At 51.6% G+C, this 21802-nt stretch overlaps 1 protein-coding gene across 4 annotated transcripts in view; it reads right to left on the bottom strand.

Moving 5' to 3' along the window:
* GPC3 (glypican 3) overlaps positions 1-21802 on the bottom strand; it is a 117524-nt gene that overhangs the window by 56801 nt on the left and 38921 nt on the right. For all 4 annotated transcript variants that reach the window (XM_085325562.1, XM_085325565.1, XM_085325563.1 and 1 more), the window contains exon 3: positions 7176-7870. In XM_085325562.1, the coding sequence (XP_085181688.1) occupies positions 7176-7870 (695 nt within the window). The remainder of the gene's footprint in view (positions 1-7175; positions 7871-21802) is intronic.

Raw genomic sequence — 21802 nt, 5'->3', positions numbered from 1 at the left:
ACGGGAGCCAGAAAAAGGGGCTGTAACAGGTTATTTAACAGCGGCGGTGCCAGCTGGGTTGCAAACGTGACCCAGCCTCCCCCACGCAGCCACCAGCCCAGACTCGATTACTCTTTGAGAAATACACTGTTAAATAATTTAAAAAGTTACAGCATGGCTTTTCTTTACATTTCTTTTAAACCAGACTGATTGAATTTTGGAAGTATAAAGCCATTATAATGGGTCAGCTAGCAATTAGCTACTGTACACTGTTTATTCTGGAATATGATCTTTGGGTAGCAGGGCAATACTCTTGGAAACGCAGCATTAACTTGTTCCTCAATGACTTTAATAGGGCTCTTTTCAAATTGCTGCTCATAAAACCTCAGGAAAGAAAAAAAAAACCTACTGATGATATCCTATCTTCTAAATTAGCTCTCTCTCCCTATCAGCCGTTCGGGAGCAAGGGTAATATCCACATAAAACAGCGCACGCAAGGCTCAGCGCCAGCATTTCGAAGCGAGCAGGTACGAAGCAAAGCCCGTTCCCCAGCGCATGCGGGTCCACGCTCACGGGCARACGCGGCTTTCGAGATCTGCACGTCAATAAACTCTTGTAGCGAAGCCACTTCAAGGGTTTTTAGGCCCACGGCAGTATTTCCCGCTGCAGAGCGCCTCCCTCCCTTGCTCGCTCCCCGCGCTGGCTGCCGCCTCCCCGACCAACCTTCCCTGCGGTCGCACGGATAAATAACGCCCCGGCGGCCACGGCTCRCGCTCGGCCCCGATCCCAGCTAGGGCCGCGCGCGCCCCAGCCCGCCGGCCCGTTCCAGCGCTTCCTGGGCTAACACCCCTACCAGAGTAACTGCGACAGTCCGGGGGGCAGCGCCTGCCTCCTCCGGCCCCGTGCAAGGCCGATTCACCCCAAAAAACACGGCAAACGAGGCAAGAACGCTTCCATCAGGTTTCTGCCTGAGACAAAAGAATTGCACTCTTCCCAAGATAAATCTGGCTTATTGAAAATGTAAATCATTCTCTTCTAAAGATGTTTATAGCTTCAGGGCTTTTCTGACACTGTGTTGTAACACTTTGTTTTTTTTTTTTTCCCCCTGTGCTGTGGTTAGTAAGAACAAATTACGGAATGACTTACGGCATTAGATTAGGTTCCGCCTGATTGAAAATATCGTTATAGTGGAAATTGGTGTGCACATTCAACTTTGTTATAATACTATATTATATGTCTGATGAATGCATTAAGTGATTTGTTCAATGCTTGGCTGTTTGCAGACAAATTAAATGAATTTGACTTTATTTTCAATGCCTTTATTAATGTTGTCAAACTGAGAGCTCAATTTTGATTATCAGCAGTGGATTCCAGTAATCAGTATCCACCGATCCCAAAATGAGGCGGGGGAAGCATCAGATTGGGAAAAATAAATAAATAAAAAAAGACTAGAGCTTTTCAATGTCTTCGTGCACATCTTTACCTCTATTTCATTTTCCAAGCTGTGGGCAGAGCACTTTCACATCTGTAAATGACCAGGAAAGATGTGCACATATTGCCTTCTGCCCCAGTAATTTTGGTAAACTACTGTACAGAGAGGAACCTGCAAGACTGCACCGAGATGACTGATGGACCAACTAATTGAGAAAGATTAATAAAGAAAATATCTTGCACCAAAATCTTCAGGGAGAAAGCACTGTTGAAGTGCTCGGTGGCTCCCAACCAGCAAAACCACCCAAGGCGCAACGGGAAAGGAGCCAAGCGCGTGCGAGAGCCCACGTGGGACCTCTCGGGGCTCTGCCATGCAAAACCAGCCCGGCTCTCGGCTCCCTGCCACCACGAGGCGCAAAGCGGCGAGGGCTGGGAGCGCCRGCCGGGCTGCCGCCGCGCACCGGGGATGCTCTGCACCGAGCCTCTCCACCCCGCATCCGCGCGCGGGAGCCCTCAGCACRGACCTCAGGCTAAATCCTGCCAGGAGGCAAAATCCCATCTCCCAGGAGGGAACATCAGGTCCTGTCCACAAGTGTCCTCAGCCTTCTGCTTTTTGGGTYCTTCCTGAGGATGGATGATTTAAATACCAACCCAGGCAGTTTTAGTATCTACAGCAATACCTGCTCCCTGGTGCTCTGGAGAGCACAGAGTTTATTCGTACAGTGGCACAGATCAATGCATGCAATCCAAGAGTTAATAAGCTTTGGAAAGAAGTAACTCCGAGCACGTAAGTCACCCGTGAATTATCCCCACCAACTGCTAGGCTTGGTGCTCCAACGTTGCTGGCTCCCTCTCCAGGTCAGTGCTCAAGAGCATCATTTCCGCCTCAGCAGATAGTGCAGGAGGGAATTAGGTGTGAAAACTGATTAGCTTAGAAAGATATACCTGCATAAAGAATTGCTAAATTTACTAACTGCTGGTCTGTGGGTCTTTTTTTTTTTTTTTTTTTTTTTTTTTTTTATGGAAATAGCTCTGCCACAGTAGCTGAAGACTATCGACACAGCTTTCTGCAGCCAGCCTGCTCTCACTCCAGTGAGCCTTTCAAAGAATGATGTAGTTAGCAGCAAACTTCATCCTCTCGCATACACCCGAGAGCAGGCTCCATGCCCTCAGGGGTTCGGTAGGGTGAGAAGAGGTGGGGGAAACACAACAGGTAGAAACCAAAAAAGGCCACCAGCTCATTTCGCAGTAATTAGGAGAGGCCAAGTCCACAAGGATTGCTCTGGGGCTCTGCTGGCAACACGAGGTGTATTTGCTGCTGAAGTCTGCCTCGACCGTTTGGGTTTTCTTTTGCAATTTATTTCAGTTAAATGTATTTGTAAGATGGCATCTTTCATGCACAGGACCTCAAAACTTCTTCACAACGACAATTCAGTGCTCCAAGCACCAGTGCAGGATTCAAACCGTAGCAAAATATTCGTTGAATTCCAGCACCTCATTTTCTGCAGATGAAAGCAAAAAGCTGCTGCTCTGCCCGGGCAGCTCTGGGCACTCTCTCTGCTTTGCACAGGGCAGCTTTCAAGAGCCTGTTTTGTTCCTGGCACATGCATCAGCATTGCTAATGGGCGAGCTAGCTATAGTTTTAAGATAGCACCACTCTYGGGGGTTCCTGTCACTGGAAGTAAACTTGGAGCAGTTAACGTGAAGGATGCCCCACGCATGACCTCAGACGCGGCTCCTGCTGGAAACTGCAGGCATGGACAACGAGGCCAAAGAAGAGTTTAATGCAAAAAGCATAAATAGATGGATATCTGCTAGCACGAGCCTGCAGGTCGTGCATGGATAAAATCTTCAGGAAAGGGAGAGGGCCGGAATATATTGTGCAAAYAAGGAACTTGTTAACAGAGGTGGTGGGAGCCTGCAGCTACCTGGGTGAAAACCAAGGCAGTGGTGTCCACGGGGGTGATTCGTGGGTATTTTATCTCTCCGCTTAAAATAAAGATACCGGGCTGGGTTTGAAACAGGATCTCAGGAAAGACAAAGCTCCTTGATTCCCCCAGTAAATGTACAGGGTGCTGGAGGGAAGGGCTGGACGGAGCTAAAGGAAAAGAAAGGCGGCTTATGCGATAAAACTAACTTCTCTTGGGGCCCGTCTAAAGTCAGCCAGGTCCATCCTGGCCAGGACAGGGCTCGAGCACTGCCCCAGCACTGGGATGCGGASGACGTGGCAGGAAAGGGTGCGGGGATCAACGCTTGCTCTCCGGCAGGAAGGTCTCCCAYCCCTTCCCGCTAACATTAGGAGACAAATCTGTGTTTTTCTGATGCTGCAGTCCTTGGTGCAGCCTGAAACTCAGCTTTCCTCTCAAATCCAATCCACTCTTGAGCCCTCGCATTACGTCCTTGACCACTACAACTCACCGTAAAATGAGGCAGCTGGAAATTTTAAAGCCTTAAGCCCAATGCACACGGTACAGGGAGACACTCGCAACATGCCAGAGGCTGGGACACATTCAGCTAAAGTGATGGAAGGAGAACAAAGAAGGCAGAAACACCATAAAAGTTTATAAATAAAAGAAAAACAGAAACGTATTTTAAATTAAACCTGCCTTACATGCATTGCCATCCCCTCTGGTTTCACCCCGGCRGGTCTGAGCGTCGCTGGTGGCATCCGCTGCTCCCGCCTCGGCTCTGCGCTTGCTTCAGCCGGGCCTGATCCACCGGCAAACGCCCACGGTCTCACCAGCGTCACCACCGGGACGAGCAGCCCAGACGAGCGGTAAAACTTCAGCAGGCTGAGAACAACCTCGGAGCCCCGCTCCCACGGAGGGGCGAGCGGCGGCCGCGGGCACCCGTGCCGCAGCCGCTTCGCCCAGCGGGATGCAAACCCGTAATTCCCGAGGGCGCGTCTGGGCACCAACCAGCGATTTAAGAGCAGAAGCGGYGCGCCAAAGCCACCGCATCCAAGTCGTCGATGCCGCGTTGCAGAGCTGCAGGCACAAATGGTTTTTCCGGCTTTATTCTCTTCGCTCCAGCCGAGCCGCCGGCAGCGCGGGGATTTATAGACCGAAGTCACCACCGTACAGCTCAGCGCTCCGCCAGACGCCTCCGCGGCTTCTGGCGAAGGGCAGCAGGACGTCCCGCTGTCCCCAGCCGAAGGACGCGCRTCCTCAACGGGTGCATCGCACGCGAGCGGCCAGCGGAGCCAAAACCCGAATCTTTCCCCCCAGAGACTCACCCCGGCAGCGCATCATCCCCCCCGCACGCGCGGGCGGCCAGACCCTCGTCCCGAGCCACGCTCCTTCCCTTCGGGGCTGGGTACCCTACGASTTGCCTGTTTTCCACTCTACTGGGATTAGTTCAAAACCCTACAGGGAGCGGGGAGGAAAAAAAAGCATTAAGAAAAAATACTTACGTAGCCAAATATCTGTGTCGAATCAACAGGTCGTCTCTCCCCTCAATTCTGCAAGCTTTCAAAATAAATTTACAGTGCAAGCTGAAGGTAAGRAACCCCAAGGGAAATCCACTATTAGCTACATAAGAACACCCAGCCCCATTTTCTCTTTTGTGCTTTCAGCAGCAGAGAGAGCATTAACTTCGAGCCGCGGCGGGGCTGCATATTTGATGAGGTTTATTGGTCCTGCATCTCCGATCGTCTCCGTTTGCGGCAGAGAGCGCAAACGGACCGACCCTAATCGCCCTTCCCTATGCTCACGATCAAAACACCTCCAGGGAGTGGAAGTACTAGGCACATTTTCAACCCGGGGAAAAGTAGCAGACAGGAAAATTTAACGTGTGTAGATATAGCCATTGAGATTTTTGCAAGCCCAGTGGGAATGAGCCTCCTTGATAAGGCATTTTAAGGCCGTATTTTAGGGGTGTAGTAGTATAATAAATATCAARTAACAACTAAATAAATAATAAATACATATAATAGCAATAAAATAATAAATACTGTAATGCTGACTACGGGCACAGCRGCACAGAGAACCCCAAGGGCTGCAGAAGGGCCGCTGAAGCCGCGAGAAAACACAGCGGCGAACTGAACTTCGCCTACAGAAAGGCCGGTGGCCAAGGTCAGGAATARAAAGGACCGGTAGGAAAAGCCGGCAGGGAGCAGCGCCCCAGACCCCGGGCAGCAGAGCCGGGCTCCCATCGCAGCCCGGCTCCCGCGCCGAACAGCTCGTACCTTCGCTTGCGAGGAGCCGCTCCGGGCTCCGGCTTGACATGAAAGTCTTAGCYGAGCAACCGCAGCATTTTTAAGAATAAACCTTAAACAACCCAGCGGCCGCTCTCTTTCGGTGACGATTGCCAGACAATTGGTTTGCTCGGCTTGGATTTTTTCCTCCACGCTCCTGTAACTCAAAAAACGTCTCTAGAGCAAATGCAAGAATCACTCAAGGATTAAATAATTGAGACGGGTTACATTTAAATAAGCGCCTAACTACACATGGCCCTAATGAATTCAAACAGCTCTATCAAGCAGGAAAGCACCAAACGGTTTTGCGATGCTCGAGGACTTTTTAATTTAAAGGACATCACCTTACGTTCCGGTTTGGCAAAGGATGAGCAAATTATGGCTCYGCTGCCGCAGCTTGTGTTGACTTTTGCGGCGCTCCATCCACTCGCCCTCCCGCAAACACGTTCTTAGGGGCCGAATCAAGGCCTTAAGGCTTCGTAATATTAAAGAGAGCTACATTCCTTYACTGCATACGTGGGCACCTTCAAGAAAAGCCACTTTTTTAGCGCTGTGCCGGTGGAAGAAGGCTCGTCCTCTTGCACGGCAATGMAGCTAGCGCTGCGGCAGATTTTAATCGCCGCTGGCTTCAGGCGGACGCCGTCGTTCCCCGCTTCCCCCCTCCAACCTCTACCCTGCCACGCTAAGCGGCTCGATCATGCCCCGGAAAAAATCCCTTCCTCACAGCAAGCGTTACATGACCGCACACCATTTGCCCCCGGCGTTCGGAAAAAGCAACGGTATCCTTCTCAACACGAAAGSCTCCGTTTCTTGGGAGGAGTAGAAATTCACACAACGTAATTTAAAAGTCAAGTTGCTCCTAATAAATAAGAAGTAGCCTCACCCCTGGGATTAAGTGCAACCCGAAATTGGAATTACACAACAGGGAAAAGCAGACACCTCCTGGAGTAAACTAGAAAGCGGGGGATGCCGGAGAGCGTACACCTCCTCTTGCACCTATTTATTTCAAGGTGCATTTTGCTGATGCTAAAGAAGGAAGAAATAGTTCTCTCCTCCACCCCAGTCTGATCTTTGGACCAGACCGGTTTCCTAAGGACCTCCGTCCATCTCCAACGATGCTCAGCGTGGCACAGCTGGTAGCAACCACCTGGGCCATGCGTGTCCAGCCCCACACTGCTGTAAATGCCCATGGAAAATTTATTACCACACCAAACATCAGAGCTAGCAAACATTTTTCTGTCCATCAGTGTCATTCCTGGAGCACCAAGGCAGCACGGGAACACCTGGAGAGCAGGACTGTCCTTTCAGAGCTGTCCAAAGCAGGAGCTGCACCCTAGGACCACCAGATAGCTCGGACACGTTGGCTTCCTGTCACACACCCCCAACTACAAGACCCGTCCCCCCAAACACCAGTTTGACATGCTACCAGAAGCTTTAGAAGTAGGAAAATTGGGGGTAGGGAGCTGGAAACTGGAGAACTTGGGGTTTGTTGGACCCGCTGCCGGGTAGCGGAGGAGCGCAGCCGAGCCCCGTCGCAGCAAGGAGCGCGGGAACCCGCGCAACCACTCACGGTTGTCGAGAGCTTTCCCTCGTTCTTCTGCACGTGCACCACYGCGTCCCGCACCAGGGAGAAGAGGTTGAGGAGGACGTGCTCCATGTCGTAGATGCCGCGCATGCCTTTGGCCAGCCCCTCCAGGGAGCGGATGTATTCCCGCCAGTGGCTGTCGATCTCCACGACGCCTGCCAGGCAGCCGTGCATCACGGCGCCGCAGTAGCCGGCGCACGGCTTGGCCAGGAGCAGCCCCTGGCAGTGCGAACAGTACCACATCTTCAGCAGCGCTCGTCCGCAGTCCTTGCTGAACTTCAAGTGATCGGTGGTGTTGATCACTTCGATCCCGAGGTTGAGCGCCTGCAGGAAGACCCGCGTGGCCTGCAGCGACTTGGACACCTGCGTCATCATCATCTTAGGGTAGTTACCAAAGACCCTGAGGTCTCTCCTGGCTGCCCGCAGGCATTCAGTCATTTCTACGGAGGGATCAGGGGAGCTGGGATTGATCAAGTGAGAGTAGACCAAGGGGAATAAACTGTCAAAAAATTCATTTATCATGTCATTAACGCTGATGTCCGAGCCCAATATGTACAGCGAGACATCAGTAAAAAGTTCTCCAACAAACTTAAGAGCTCTGGGCCCCAGGCTCTGGAAGTGGTTCCTAAACATGGCGTTGGTGAAGTTTCTTGCATGCCGTACTACAATTTCAAAGGCTTCTGCAAAACAGAACAAGGAAAAAAGAARTTATTAAAGAGACAACGAGCTCAGAAACCGGGAAGATAAAACATCATACTGCATTACTGTCGCAAAGGCTGCTCCCATCCTGCCCACGGCAGGTCAAACGCCTGCCGGCAGCTGCATTTGCTGCAGAACAGATCGGAGCAGGGAATTTGCAGGGGAGCGCAGAGATTCTTCAAACACGAAAGGGCTACTTTTCGAAAACTATGATCTAGTTAACATTTCAGCTTTTAAAGAAAATATTGATTCAAGAAAAGGGCTAGACTGCAATTTTTCCTTCCTTCCCTCACATTGATTCAAATTTAACAGGAATTCTATTCGAGACTTCAGTTAAGACTAATGTCTGACACCAAACTGTACAGTGTTTAAAATCAGGAAACTGTAAATGCTGCCATTCTGTTGTGAAAAKGAAAATATTTGTCACAGAGGATTTTTGGACTCAATCCTCAGCACCCACCATTCACTAAGCACCTTTAAAGATGTTCAAAATCACTCCGAAGCTCCGTAGCTTTCCCGAATGCACCAGTTTCGCTTCACCTGCAGATCCAACGTCTTCTCCACCCCAGACACAAGCTGCTCCATGGGATAAAGCAACGGCAGCRTCCACCTGCGGCTGCTCTGCCGGGATCACTAATACAAATTCAGCAGTGCCAAACCACCCGGTGRAGCTCAGCAGCAAAATTTGCACCGAAACCACCAATTTGCCAAAAATAGATAGGTGGCATTTTCCCCCCTTCTCCTCTCTCAAAGGACRTCCTGCACATGCCACCGTCACGGCAAGCACCAGAGCCTTGGGCAACAGGCCCGCTCCAGTTATTCTCTTAATTACAGCCCTTCCAGTGAGGTGGCATCCAGAACATCCATGCTCACATATATACACGCACACCTACACCTTCCCTCCTCCAGCCCCAGCATGCAAGTTGAGGCATTAGAAGGAGAGGTTGCCCGTGCAAACGGGTACTAGGGTTTTCCTCTTCAGCCAAGCGTCTCTACCAGTCTGCGTCTCGTCCTCCAGGGTCCTAGTCGTAAAAATGCTAAAAATAATTAACAACCTCTCAGTTCCCAGGTCACTGACACCCTGCAATGTAACGGCTCTCAACTGTGTCGCTCTGGAAGCACAAATCCAGGCTCGATTTGCATGAAAATTATTCACGTTCAATAATTAAAAGGAACGTTTAATTTTTAAAGCCGTGTTATTTTTTTCCCATTTGTTAAGCGTGGCATGCAGCTGAGCACGGCCTGCCGCCTCTCCGCGGGGGCTCACGCCATCACACGCGACGCCAGGCCTCGCTGCTCTCCCCGCGCAGCCTCCYGCGGTGCCCCCAGGGCCCCGAGCCGCCTCTCCCTGGGTGCACGTCGTGCAGGCGCACCCGACGGGCCGTGCACACCTGACACCTCTGCACCTGCTGTGGAACAGGAGCAAATGCAGGTTGCATCACTGTAAAAAGTTTTTAAGAATATTTTTTTTTAAAGTTTCTTTAAATAGGGCACAGGGATTACGAAACTTCTCCTCCTCTGTCCTCAGGAGCACYAGAATAGCTTTTGCCTCCACAAAGAGCACAAAGCCCCTTTTGGGCGAGCGTCTTTGACAGCAACTGCAGACRGTGCCAGGATTTTCATGCTGTGCCTCACCACTCGCCTTTAACCTCTTCTCTGTTAGTTCCCTCAGAAAAAGTCATCCCTCTTCCCTCTTCTCGCTCCTCGGTGCTTTGCAAGTTACCATCAGAGGTGCGAGACTCTTCACTGATTAGAAAATATTCCAGGCTCCTATGCAAACCTCCTACAGCGAGGACCGCTTCAGAAAGCAATCGGGAACTGTGGCGTATCAGAAGGGCACRCGCGCACAGTCCCACTGCTTTAAAGGTCACGACACGCGCATAATTTTTATCATAAAAACTGGCAAAGAGCACCTATTTTGTGCTCCTTCAAGCCTTTGCATATATCTAATAGAGAGTGCAACATGGACTCAAAAAGCATACGGAGCCTCCCGCTGCCACAGTAATAGATGCAATAAACAATAATAAAATTTGGTTAGGAAGAAAAAAAAAAAAAGGTCTCCCAGATCCAAAATATCTTAGGCTCAACTCCCCTAGTACTTGCTCATTCTGAAATATTCCCCACACGGGGCTGTCAGCCAAAATATTACCGCCCAGCAAGGCGCCCGTGGCCAGCCCCCGAGCACTTCGAAGAGGAGGAATCTCTTGCGGGTCAGTCCCCGTGCTGCCGCCGGCAGAAAGGCAGTCCTGCCCGGAGAGCTCCCGAGCACGTTTCRTCTGCAAGCGCCGAGACACACAAACTGTACTCCAAAGGCATTTCCACCGGCACGGCGGCAAACCTGGGGACAACTCAACGGCACGCAGCACCACGAAGCTCCACGTGCGCAGGACAAACAGGAGGAGCATCGCCGTGTCCAGGAGAAGTAAGGGATGTAAAGGGATATAATAATTCACGCGGGGTAGAGCAGTGCCTGCTGCAGAGCGTCGTGCCCGGTGTGCTGGACCTGCACGTCCTCACTGKGTCCATCAAGGGCAGTTTATCGGGGCTCATTAAGGACACGTAAGTGTCCAGTAAGTGCCGGTTTTGCAGCAGGGCTCTCCGTGCAGCATCCGAAGAGGAACTGCTGCACGGTTCTCGTGGTGAGGAAGGAAGGAATGAATAAGTCACTTTGCAAGCGCAAAAGCCTCCCTGAACGCAGTACCCCAACCCTAACCGATGCCGGGGCCAGCGGGGCTCGGGATGAACCTGCCGGAGCCTGCAGTCTGGGGCGGCCGGCAAAGCCCAGCACTCGACAGCTTTATTTAAGAGATTACATCCCGCGGTCACCTGGCTCGCGAGGAGCCAGYGCRAGCGATCCCAGCCTGCCGTTGCCGCACGGCGGCGAGAGCCCGGATCCGGGGTCCCAGCTCGGTGGGCGCAGCGCGCTCACGGGCAACGCCAGGCGTTTGCGGAGGGGGCTGCTGCCCGGACCTGGGCTGCCCGTTACCTCCCCGCACGCGCAGGCTGCCCGCACGGACAGCCGCCCTGCCCCGCGCGCAGCCCGCCGCAAGCCCGCAGAAGTGCCTCTGCCGAAGCCGCGGGTGCTGCACGGCAAAACCTGCTGCGGTGGCAGCCCGCCCGCACCGCGCGGGGAAACAAACCGCTGCGAGAGCGCGGGATCGGGCGACTGGGCACCCCCCAGCACACGGCTATCACGGAGTTAAAACAGCGTTTACGGCTCTGATTTTACCGCGGCGCATTCACGCCTGGATGCGTGAACCGGGAAAGCACGAGGGCGTCTCCAAGCCGCAGCGGAGCAGCGCGGGCACCGCCGGAGCCGGCTCCCAGCTCCCGTCCGCTCCTCTGCAGACACGTACTGCCGTCCTGAAAACGGCACAGCTGTCTCCCTGCATTTAAAGCCTTATCTTCACTGCAGGAAGATAAGCCTTTACAGTGGAGGAACCACAGCATCTTTGTTATCCCACTGCAAGAGCTAGGAAAGACACGGCCCAGTTTTATATTTTGGGAGACAGCCAGGCAAGCAATCTCAGCCAAGGCTGCAGCGTCGCCCTCATATCGCCACCACACCGTAACAGCATCAGTGCCACCTCCCGCAGGGCCTGCTGGCAGACGGCCAGGTCTCACCCCCTATCCCAACTGCACAGCAAACTAGAAACCGACTKCTGTGCAGCAAAAACCGCCCTGGAGGTCGGCACGGATCCCTGAAACACGGGCACTGTGTGATCTGCAGAGAGGGGAGTTCGGCTCGATGCCAGCATCTTTCCCGGGACGCTGCTGCTTGGAAGCGCCCTGGCTGCGGGCTGCAATGCTGCACGCAGCCCGGCACGTGGGACCGTTTCTGCATCTCCTCATCATCTCTGAATACAGAAATACACGTTGAACCTTTTAGGTGTGAATACACCTCGTCACCTCRCCCATAAACCACGGGTTTAAGCCTCACCCGGGGACGCGGCAGCCTCGAGGCGGCGAGGGAAGCGGCTCCCCGGGCTGCAGCTCCTCCTGCAGGCTCCGGGGCTGCGGGCGACGGCTCCCCGGCACACCCCCGGGCTCGCTCCCAAGACCCCTTCCCGAGGGCTCCCTCTCCGCACGATGCAAAACCCTCTCCCTTGACTCCTCGAGGGACAAGTCACGTCTGGAGGGAGCCAGGCACCGAATCCCCCAAGCCCGTGGGAATCGCTCCCGTCTGCGGGCAAAACCGCAGGCTGCCTGGCACGGTGGTGGGAAACTCCTCGGTGAATTAACCTCCAGTCGCTGCCTCCCCTCCAGGCCCGGGGTCGCYGAACCCTTGCAAAGCCACATGCACCTAAATAAACGCTCAGCCGCAAAAGCACAACACTCACCGATGGGAATTCAAATATTCCTCAAGGAAATGCCAAAAGTTTTGCTTTCACCAGTTGGCCAAAATATTTCCTGACACGGGAATTGCCGTGGTACTGCTGGAGAGAGCAGCCGCAGACATCCACGTGGGAGCGAGGTCTGCAGAAGGAAATTCTCCTTTAATGTCGCCGAGGAATCAGACAACTTGAGGCTCGCCGCGGCAGACACTATTCCTGAAAGGCACTCGGAAGAGCTCGCTGGGAGAGGAACAACTGCCYGCAACGACGGCCTGGCTGCCGCAGGCTCTGGCGGCGGGGCGAGCTGCAAGCCATTTTTCAAACAGCAGGTAATATTTATTTACAAACTTGGAAAAGGGTTGTAATATATTGAGCAGAGAGGAAACAAAAATCCAAGAGCGTTTCCCCCGGCAGTAATAAGAGCAGACTCCAGATTTGTTCCTGTACAATTTACACTACACAGCAAGATTTTAAAAAGATTATCTGGAGACGAAAGCAAAACGATGCCTCTTCTAGGCGGCATAATTACTCGTGTCTGCGGCMGTACAAAACCCATCAGATGGGGCCACTGCTGCTCTTGCAAGATTCGTTTCTCTGAGCGCGTTTGGGTTTGGAGCTCCAGAAACACCTTACTGTCACTATAAGAATTACGGACTCGAGCTCCCAAGCTTATGAGATGAGCTTAAAGCAGGAGCAATGAAAACAACCGTTCAGCTGTTCTGCCTCCCCGCTTTCGAGCTATCCGAGTTCACGTTTTCCACGTTTGCTCGACAGCTAAGAGAAGACCTCTTGACTCAGAGGGGCTCCTTCCACCCCTCCCCTCTCGCACGGGCGCAGCCAGCACCGGGGCAAAAGGTTTCCGACGCCGGCGCCGCGCCACTAACCGAAGGGGATCATCACGTCGCAGCGCGTCTCCTCCTAATTATCCGTGCCCATCACCACGGCGCGCTCCGGAGCCGTTCGTTTTTAACCGCCCCGCTCCTCCAGCGCCCTGGCATTTCGAAACGCGCTCCCCGCAGTTTCTAATAAAAATACTGTACGGCGACATCTCGCTACACCCCCTCGCAACGCCTCGAAAGCGCGTTCCTATTATATCACAGGTACCCGTCTGCCTGCGAGGCGATTAGTCACGCTGCCGTTCCCCGGTTACTCTTTATAGCCCCCACGCGCGCGCACGAACTTGGCTAAATTTGACTCGCGCCCGTTCCCTAGGGAGTCCGTGGGGCGAAGCAGAAAATCGCCTTCCAAGCTCTGCAGGAGGCCAGTAGCAACACGCACTCCCACCCCTCCGTTTCCTCACCGGAACGTCGAGCAAAACTTCTCAAACTTTCCAACAAAAAAGGAAAAAAAGGAAAGAAAGGGAAAAAGGGGAAAAGGCTGGGAGGAAAGCCCCCCCGGGAACGGCTCGCTTCGCAGCAGGTCTTTGCAGGGGCTCCACGCTCGAAGACGGGGCTGCGGTGCTTTGGGCTGTCTAAATACGGGTTACGCAGCGAGGGTCTAATTTGTTTTTTTGCAAGCATCAAGCAACGCTCTGCCCTGCGCGAGGACAGATGCGCGAACGCTTAAGAGGCGCTGGAAAATTTAATAAGGATAAAGCTAAAAGTGCAAGGAGCGAGGCCAGCGCGAGCGGCGGACGGACCTGGGGGCCGACCAGCTCCTCCCCAGCGCCGGCAGCGCGGGAAGGGCAGGAGGAGCCGGGGGCGGCGGGCAACGGCGGCCCCCCGGCCCGGGCAGCCGCGCAGCTACCACGCGCTTTCTCGCTGCATTTTTACGAACACAAGGAGACGTTTCCGAAAAGTAGGAGAGCGCCATGGAAACCAGCGGGCGCTCAACCCCCCCCCCGGCAGCATCGTGCTAATTGCAGGCTCCGACGCGTGCGGGTCACGAAGACATCACGAAAGCAGCGTCGCTTCTCAGAGCCGACCGACGAACCACGCTTCGAGCAGAGSGCGAGCGGCTTCACGAGCTGCCTCGCAGCCGCGGTGCCGAGGGGGAAACGGCGCACCACCGTCCCCCCGCTGCCGCGGGGCGCGACCGCGGCGGGAGCTGCTCCTCGCTGCCGAGGAGCAACGCGGACAGCGCCAATCGATGCGCTTACCTAAAGTTATACGGCAGCTAGTTTTCTCTGTAATAGAGCAACCGCTGCTCAGACGGGGTTTAATGCCTACTCTCCAGATCAATATAGCCTTTGATATATAAATAATGCTAACAAAAGGAGCAAGGACAAAAAAAAAAAAAAAAAGCAAAGGCTTTCTCCCGGGATACTTTCAGCATCCTCCTGCCAAAATCAAGGCCGCACATCTCAACTCAAAGCCCGCGCGTGCAAACCAGCACGGACTACGCTGCCGGACGGAGGCGGCGACACGCTCAGCGCCCAGCAGCACCCGCCGCCACGAGCCGCGGCCGGCGGGGAGACGGGCGCCGTCCCGCGCCCCGGCCCCCTCCGTGTCGTCTGCTCCCCGTGAGTTTCCCCACAACGACTGAACCGTTTTCCCGACGGAAAGTTACCATTCGGAGGCATTTTCATCCTCCTGAGTGCTTTCGCAGCGTGTGTTTCCTTATTGTAAATGTTATGTTTATTATTGGAGCTTTTGTAGGCATGAAAAACCACAGGTCAGAGAGGACAGTAAATCACCTRACAATTTTTCTTTAAATTACTGTGTATGTTAAAATGATGCTACCACAAATAGGTTTTTCAGCGTATCTCTTGCAACCTATTAACTTACCGCAAATCTATTCGAGTTGGAAATTCACGCCTTGCAGAATTTTACCATTAGTCCTGGGAATTAGTTTATTGCTGGACAGGGAGGGCACGAGCTCACGAGGGTCACTTCAAAGACATAYGCCACCACGGCCTGTCTGAAAAGACCCCAGCTCAGGCAAGCAGATATTTAACAGCATTGAACTCGAGTGCTGTCCTGGAGAGATGCTGTGTTAAACTAAAAAGAAAGCAACATCTTTTTCTAAAACTTTGCATTGCTTCTCTTCCCTTCCAAATCCTTCCAGGGTCTCCATTTCCAGTGGAGGCATCTACATATTTGGGAGGCTTCCACAGTGTACGCACAGTTCATTCGCTTTAGGCAGCAACACTTGATTTTTACATCCTTAGAGTTGAGGAAAATTAGGGAGGAAGGAGCTCACGTTCAAATTATGAGGAAGAAGCCAGAGACCGTCTATATGGCCGTGACCGCCGTTGAGAAACCGCGCGGTTCTCACYACGCGCGTGGAGAGCGTCCTCCTTGCAGGTGGCCTGGCCAGATCCGTCCTTTAGGGACGGGGCGGCCGCAGGCTGCAGCCTTAGGCAGCCAGGTCACCCCACGCGCGGCTCAAACCGAAGCCGCAGAGCAGCTCCGAGGCAGGCAACTGCACAGAAAGAGCGAGCCCAACGGATACAGCACCAGTCTGGGATTTAGAAGACCTTCAGGTTCAGCTCCTTCCTCTGCCGCAGACCCGACGAGCCTTCGCGAGGGACGCGGCCTCTTCCCAGAGCATCCAGGGAAGCGCTGCGGCGCCCGGCTGATCGCTCCTCCGCGTCACCGCCGYGCAGAGCGGCACTTCACTTTCGCCCCAGCCCCCGACTTTGAACGGCTTCCCGTCGGCAAAGCAGGGAAAGGAGCCTGGGCACCAGGCAAAACGCCCTCTTCCCCCCACCCGGGGCAGCCGCCCCGGCGCTGAGGGCAAACGCCGTTTCCCGTTTTTATATCAAGATTTGTCTTCCTATTTGAAGACAAGAGCATCTCTCTACGTGAGTCCTCGCCTTTCTTGAAAGTTTTCCGCTTTTCATGCAAAAATCCCAAGGACCTCCCCAACCGTCCCCCAGAGCCTTCTCCCGAGCCGGGGCAACACTGGGGAAACGGGTGTTGGAAAAAGCAGGTCAACCCAGACACGGATCTTCGCTTTCCTTGAGGAAAGCGACAACGCCAGRACACAAAGCATTTTTTTTTCCCTTTTCTCTTTTCTTTTGCTTTTTTTCCTTGCGTTCCCCAGCCTATTTTGCTGCTGTTCAGCCAGGGTTTGTGCTGCTGAACTCCCTCCCTTTTCTGTTGCCAATTCAATGGTATTTTATATGCCCCAAAATTCTAAACTGCAATAAAACCACACTGAAAGAAAACAGAAATGGCTACGGAAAAAGCAGTTCCTGCCGGAGTGGCTATGCGGCGAGTTTGTTAAAAGCAGTCTGGAGCAAGAGTCATTAAAGTCTGCAAACAGGCAGCTCTGCGCTAACTCCTCCGGACACCAAACCCCGGCCCAGACAGAGAGCCCCGGGACGCCAGGGCTGCGGAGCCTCCCCRTAAACACTCTCATTTTAAGCCAGTTTAACTGGAAAAGGTCAAGACCAGTAAGAGCACAACATGTGTTATCAGTTAAACAAAGTTCGCAGCTATCAGTTAAACAAAGATTACTTAGACACAAACCAAATCAAAGATCCTCTGTGCTGCAGGCACCCAGATGAATCCCTCTAATACCCTACTAAGCCTCTGCATTTTATAAGTAGTCTCCATGAAGTCTGCAGTGTTTTTTTAATTGCACGTGAATAAATTAAATAAGTAGGTAAAGAGAGTGCCACTGAAAAGAAAAAAAATAAGTGTAATAAAATGAAAAGCTAGAACTGCCATGTACATTTCTGCTGCCCAGAGTGACTGCTGTTTCCGATTTCCCATCCTAAACTACCGTCTAATTATTGTCTGATTTGTACATACAGCAAATAAACTACATTTTTTTGCTGTAGAAATGCAAATAGAGATATATATTAAAGGGGGTTTTTTATATATATATATAAGAATGTTTTCGTACCACATCATTTAATTTTGTAAATACAGCCAGCGTTCAAGCCAGGGTATTCCCACTCCAGCAAGTGATGCTKGTAGAAAAGTTTCACCTTTGACAGAAGTCTCATCTATTGCCAACCRCTGGAATTACTCTCTCGGGTCTTGCAGAATCTGTTATTTTCCTTAAGCCCCAGCTTTGGGCAGAGGATTACATAAGGACCCCAGTTTACAATTAAAAATCAAAACAATTTAGCCCTCAACGCTGTGGGAAAAAGCTTGAAAATGTGACCTGTAGTGCTGCAGGACAAGAAAGCAAATTAAGTAAAACCTCACGATGTATCATTTTCCAAACTTGCCGATTTTAATGMCGGTCTTATTGTTCTTAGGGCTTTAATCATGATTTTTGTAATGCCCGGAGGTTATGGGAGCTGAAAACCACATGCTTCCACTCAAGTGAGACAGCAAAACATTTTGCAAATTCATGTTTCATTTGAAGACGCTCAGGTTTCACCCTAACCTCTACCTCCCCACTGAAGAAAAACTTCACAGCGGCTCGCGAGCTCAAGCGGACGAGGAAGGGCCACAAAAGCCTCAGCGCTTTTTCCAGGGCGTCAGGACAGCTCTAGTCCAGTTTGGGGGAGTCCTCGCCTTTGCCCTTTAGCTYGCCGAACCGACCAGTTTGGAAACGCAGGGGTTCTGCTCCTGCCCGTTTCCCAGGCCGACGCGCAAGCCGTGCCGCGGCGCTAACAAGCGGCGTGCAAGCGCGAGAGGCAGTTGCAAACAGTCCAAAGCCACGAATGATTCCTACCAGATGCGGCACTTTTTACTGGGGTAACTGGAAGCTTGAAAATTTGAGCACGGTTTCAACAAGCGCCGAGCAAAGCAAGTAGTGAGAACACTCGTCTGCCCCCTTCTCCGAGCCCTTCTCTCCGCCACGAAAGTGGACTATTTGGTAGCAAAACGGCTAAACGGGTGCTCCATACTTCTCCCTCCAGCCCAGCACACACCTGAAGTGCTATAACCTCATCTGCAGGGAGAATTAGGCTGGACTGAGCACAAGCACCTTCTCTGGACTCTTGCACAGCAATCTGAGAACATCTCATGGATTTAGGTAAATTGCTGCAACACAATAAGGAGATTAAGAGCATGGTCAGTCACAAGCGAGCTTAGAAAGCCACCAGCAAGGACCAAGAGCAACAGCTCAGGAGGAAAGAAGGGGAGCAGAAACCAAAGTTAAGGGTTGTGGTGACACCTTGCATACAGAGAAGCGACTCCGCGTGCCTGATTGCCCACCAGCAGCAWGATGCACCAGGAGCTGGGAAAAAACTCAAGCACATGGGGAGTATTTTCCCTCTGCTGCTTCAGCTCAACCAAACTGCCCTGGCAGAGGGAAGACATTTCAGAGGAGCTGCACCATGTAGCTGGCGTTGCAGGGACACACAGCTGTCCGCAGCCTCCTGCTGGCCTGTGCTCAGCCCCTCTCAACTTTCCTGCCCACTTGATGCATCTCACAGTTGACTAAAAGCTCTCAAGAGCTTTGCAAAGAGATGGTATTTTCAGGGCACACAGCACCAGGGTTTGTCCAACACAGCTAAGCAGTGCTCTGCAGGAAGCCTTTGGCACCACAAAACATTTTTCCAGGGTTGTCTGTACAGCAAAGACAGCTCCCATTCTGCTGCTGGCAATATTTAATTATTTTGGAAAAAATATTCAAAGAGAGGATGAACAAATYTAAAATAACTCCTTGTGGGAGCTGCAGGATGCAGACTCTTTCCCACAGGCAACCCATGCACCTAAATACCTTCAGGATCGAGCCAAGACATTGCAGGATCATCTCAAAGCCTCACTTGACCTCATCATTTCACAAAACAGTCAGAACAAAAACACTGCACGTGACCGAGCCCAGGAGCTCCAGACACCTCACCGGTGGGTAACTCTAAAGCTCAGGCACACACATTTCCCGGCGTTCGCAGCGCACTTCCCAGCCCCTCTTCCCTGCCGGCTCGCTGCCGATGGGTCACACCGGAGAGGAGCACTCGCCAGCCTCACTTGCCTGCCTGATCCTCCCTCCAGCGGGGCAGAGAYGGGGCTCCAGCGAGCTCTTCGGCGGCAGAGAGCCACGCAGCCCAGGCGAGCCACAGCAGCAAAGCCCATCCGCCGGTGATGAGCAGCTCAGCACCACCCTCCCTCCACCAGCTGCAGCATTTTTCAGCCTAATTTCCAAGAACAGGTCCACACCCCTACTTGTCATAAGCTGATCCTTTTTTGCAGTCCAGGAAAACACTTGCACCAGGTTCTGATTTGATGTTCAGAGAGGCTCCATATGAGACTAGGACCAGCCTCTTCTTACACTTCAGTCTTCTAAATCACTCTCGTTCCTGCACCATTTGTTTCTGCGCAAACAGAAACACCGATAACCTTTCTCCTTGTGCACTGAAACTGCAAATCTTTAGTTCAAACAAGTTTATATAATTTCTATTAGTCATTACCAATATATAAACTATGCTTATTTCAGAAGAAAGCCATCTATTTGTCACAGTCTCGGAATAATTATTTTTCAAACAAGCTGTAAAGGCAGCCCTTCCTCCCATATACAGATAGCTCCAGTTCCAAGTGAGAACACAAGTATCCAAATATTTTGGTTGTCAAAATTATGTAGTAATAGCCTAGCTTATTGGTTCATTTTGTATCAAGCTTAGTGAGGCTTCCAGGCATTTACACTGCCTGCTCTCCTTCCCTTACTGTAAAATCTTTTTTATTGACAATTCAATCATGTCAGGTTTGGAACAGCAGAAGCACTGATTTGATCAGCTATCATTGGATTTACAATATATAAATGACAGCACCGTATCTGGCTTGCGTCTCAAGCAGCTGCTTTTTATCGATTTATATTCTACTAGCAAGGAAGAAAAATTGCAGCACGATGTAGTGGTATAGTCTAAGATCAATACCAATTTTTTTCTTAATGACACGAAGGCCAAGATAAGGACAGCATAAGTCAAAGCCAGACAGATCAAATTTGCCCGATATCCCTTTCAATTACTGAGGAACATACACAGGGATATGTAACATTAAAGCCGACGGGAACATTATCACACGGGTTTAAGATTACAAGAGGCTTACAAGGTTGCCTCGTGTCCTGCTTTGTACTTCTCCTAGCTTTTGATCCAGGTGCCCATCTCAGCACCATCCAAGCACGACCAAGGAGGACCGTGCAAGACCAGCCCTTCTCCCCATCTACTCACTGCCCCATCTTTAGGATGACCCCCAACTCCCTGCTGGCCCCACGGCACCCACGGACCCACACGTGCTGCCCGGCAGCCGGAGGAACCCCACCAGTGGGGTGCTCGTCTCTCCCAAGGCACGCACCCGCGGCCGGTGGCCGGCGGCCTCAGCCCATCGGCCGCGCGGAGGTGACGGCTCTCCCTAACGTCCGGCTYGTTAACAACAGAAACTCCTAATTATTCCAGCAGCGCCAATGTCTCACAAATTCAGTGGATGCTTAACGAGAAGTTATGAGAGGGCTTTTCCTCATTAACACCCCTGTGATACATGGTAAGAGAAACTTCCCAGGCTAAACCGACCGCGTTTCGACGGCTGAAATTCCCGTCCTTCACTGGCTGCTGCAAAGCAGCGCCGTCTGGATTTATACCTCTCCTGTGCTCCAAGTTTTGATAATTACAAGTTCTGCGTGGCCCATGATTAATCTATTTGCACCATAYGAATTACAAATCCAAACACATTTGGAAATGAAAATTCACATGGTGGCTCGAGGACGGGCAACGTGACAGTGAAATGGATGAGAAAGTACAAATCGGCTGCAAACTGCAGCAGAAACAACAGTCCCTGAAGTCATCTCTGAAATCAAGTGCAGGAGRTTAAGTTGCTCCTTTTTGTCTCTCTCTTCCTCTCTTTTTCTTTTCTTTCTTTCTTTCTTTTTCCTTTAGTTTTCCCCCTCCTCCCTTCTCTTCTGGAAGCAGAAAAGGGCAAAGCACTCAGATAATTATTAATTTATAAGACCTTGATGCGTATGTTCTCCCCATGCCTTTTGAAAATGCATTTAGGGCAGCTGATGTAAAAGCACCATTTAACCCAGGTGCATAGGCACATGCACACGTTTAACAAGAAAATACATTTGCAAAAGGGAAGTGGGAAGGAGGTCAAACAACTCTGGTTGATTATTCCTGTAACACTAAATTGCCCCTCTCTAACTGAGGCGAAGTCCTTTAAGCGCTCTGAGCGTTCGCGCAGCGCTGGCCGGTGGTGGAGCAGAGGACGAGCCTCTGGCCGCGGGTCCACGCCAGTGCTGGGCAAGGCCAGATGGGCTTTGGCTGCTTCTACCTTTCCCGGTCACTTCAGGCTCGTTACGGTCCATCCTCCGCTGAAGGATGCTACTTGCACTCAGAAACAAACAGGGATTTTTTTTTTAATTGCCTAAAAGCACGAGAGAATTTCTATTTCTGTCGAGACATTTTTTCTTTGGTATAAATATTTATTAACACCTACCTCACCACTATTTAGCCTTTTTTTTTTTTTAACGTGCACTTTTTAAATGAGTTTGCATTTTTTATGATRGAGAAAAGTAAGTTATATTTCTCATTCATGAGGATTTCATTTTTTAATCTGTCATCTCAGACAGGTTTGATCTGCATGTTTAGTGAGGGCTGGCACGAGAAAAATAAAACTTAGCTTTTAAAAGAAAGATTTTTTAAAAAAATAAATGAACTCAAATCTCCCCTCTGCGTTTGCCTCAGAGAATCCTGGAAGTCCTTGAGGCAGCAGATGCAAGGCGATGCTTGTAGAGTCCTTG

The sequence above is a fragment of the Rhea americana genome, unplaced genomic scaffold (assembly GCF_003343005.1).
Source record: "Rhea americana isolate MKP2758 unplaced genomic scaffold, rheAme1 scaffold_98, whole genome shotgun sequence".
Taxonomy (NCBI): domain Eukaryota; kingdom Metazoa; phylum Chordata; class Aves; order Rheiformes; family Rheidae; genus Rhea; species Rhea americana.
Note: the sequence above shows the minus strand (reverse complement) of the source record. Positions and strands in the feature narration are given on the sequence as shown.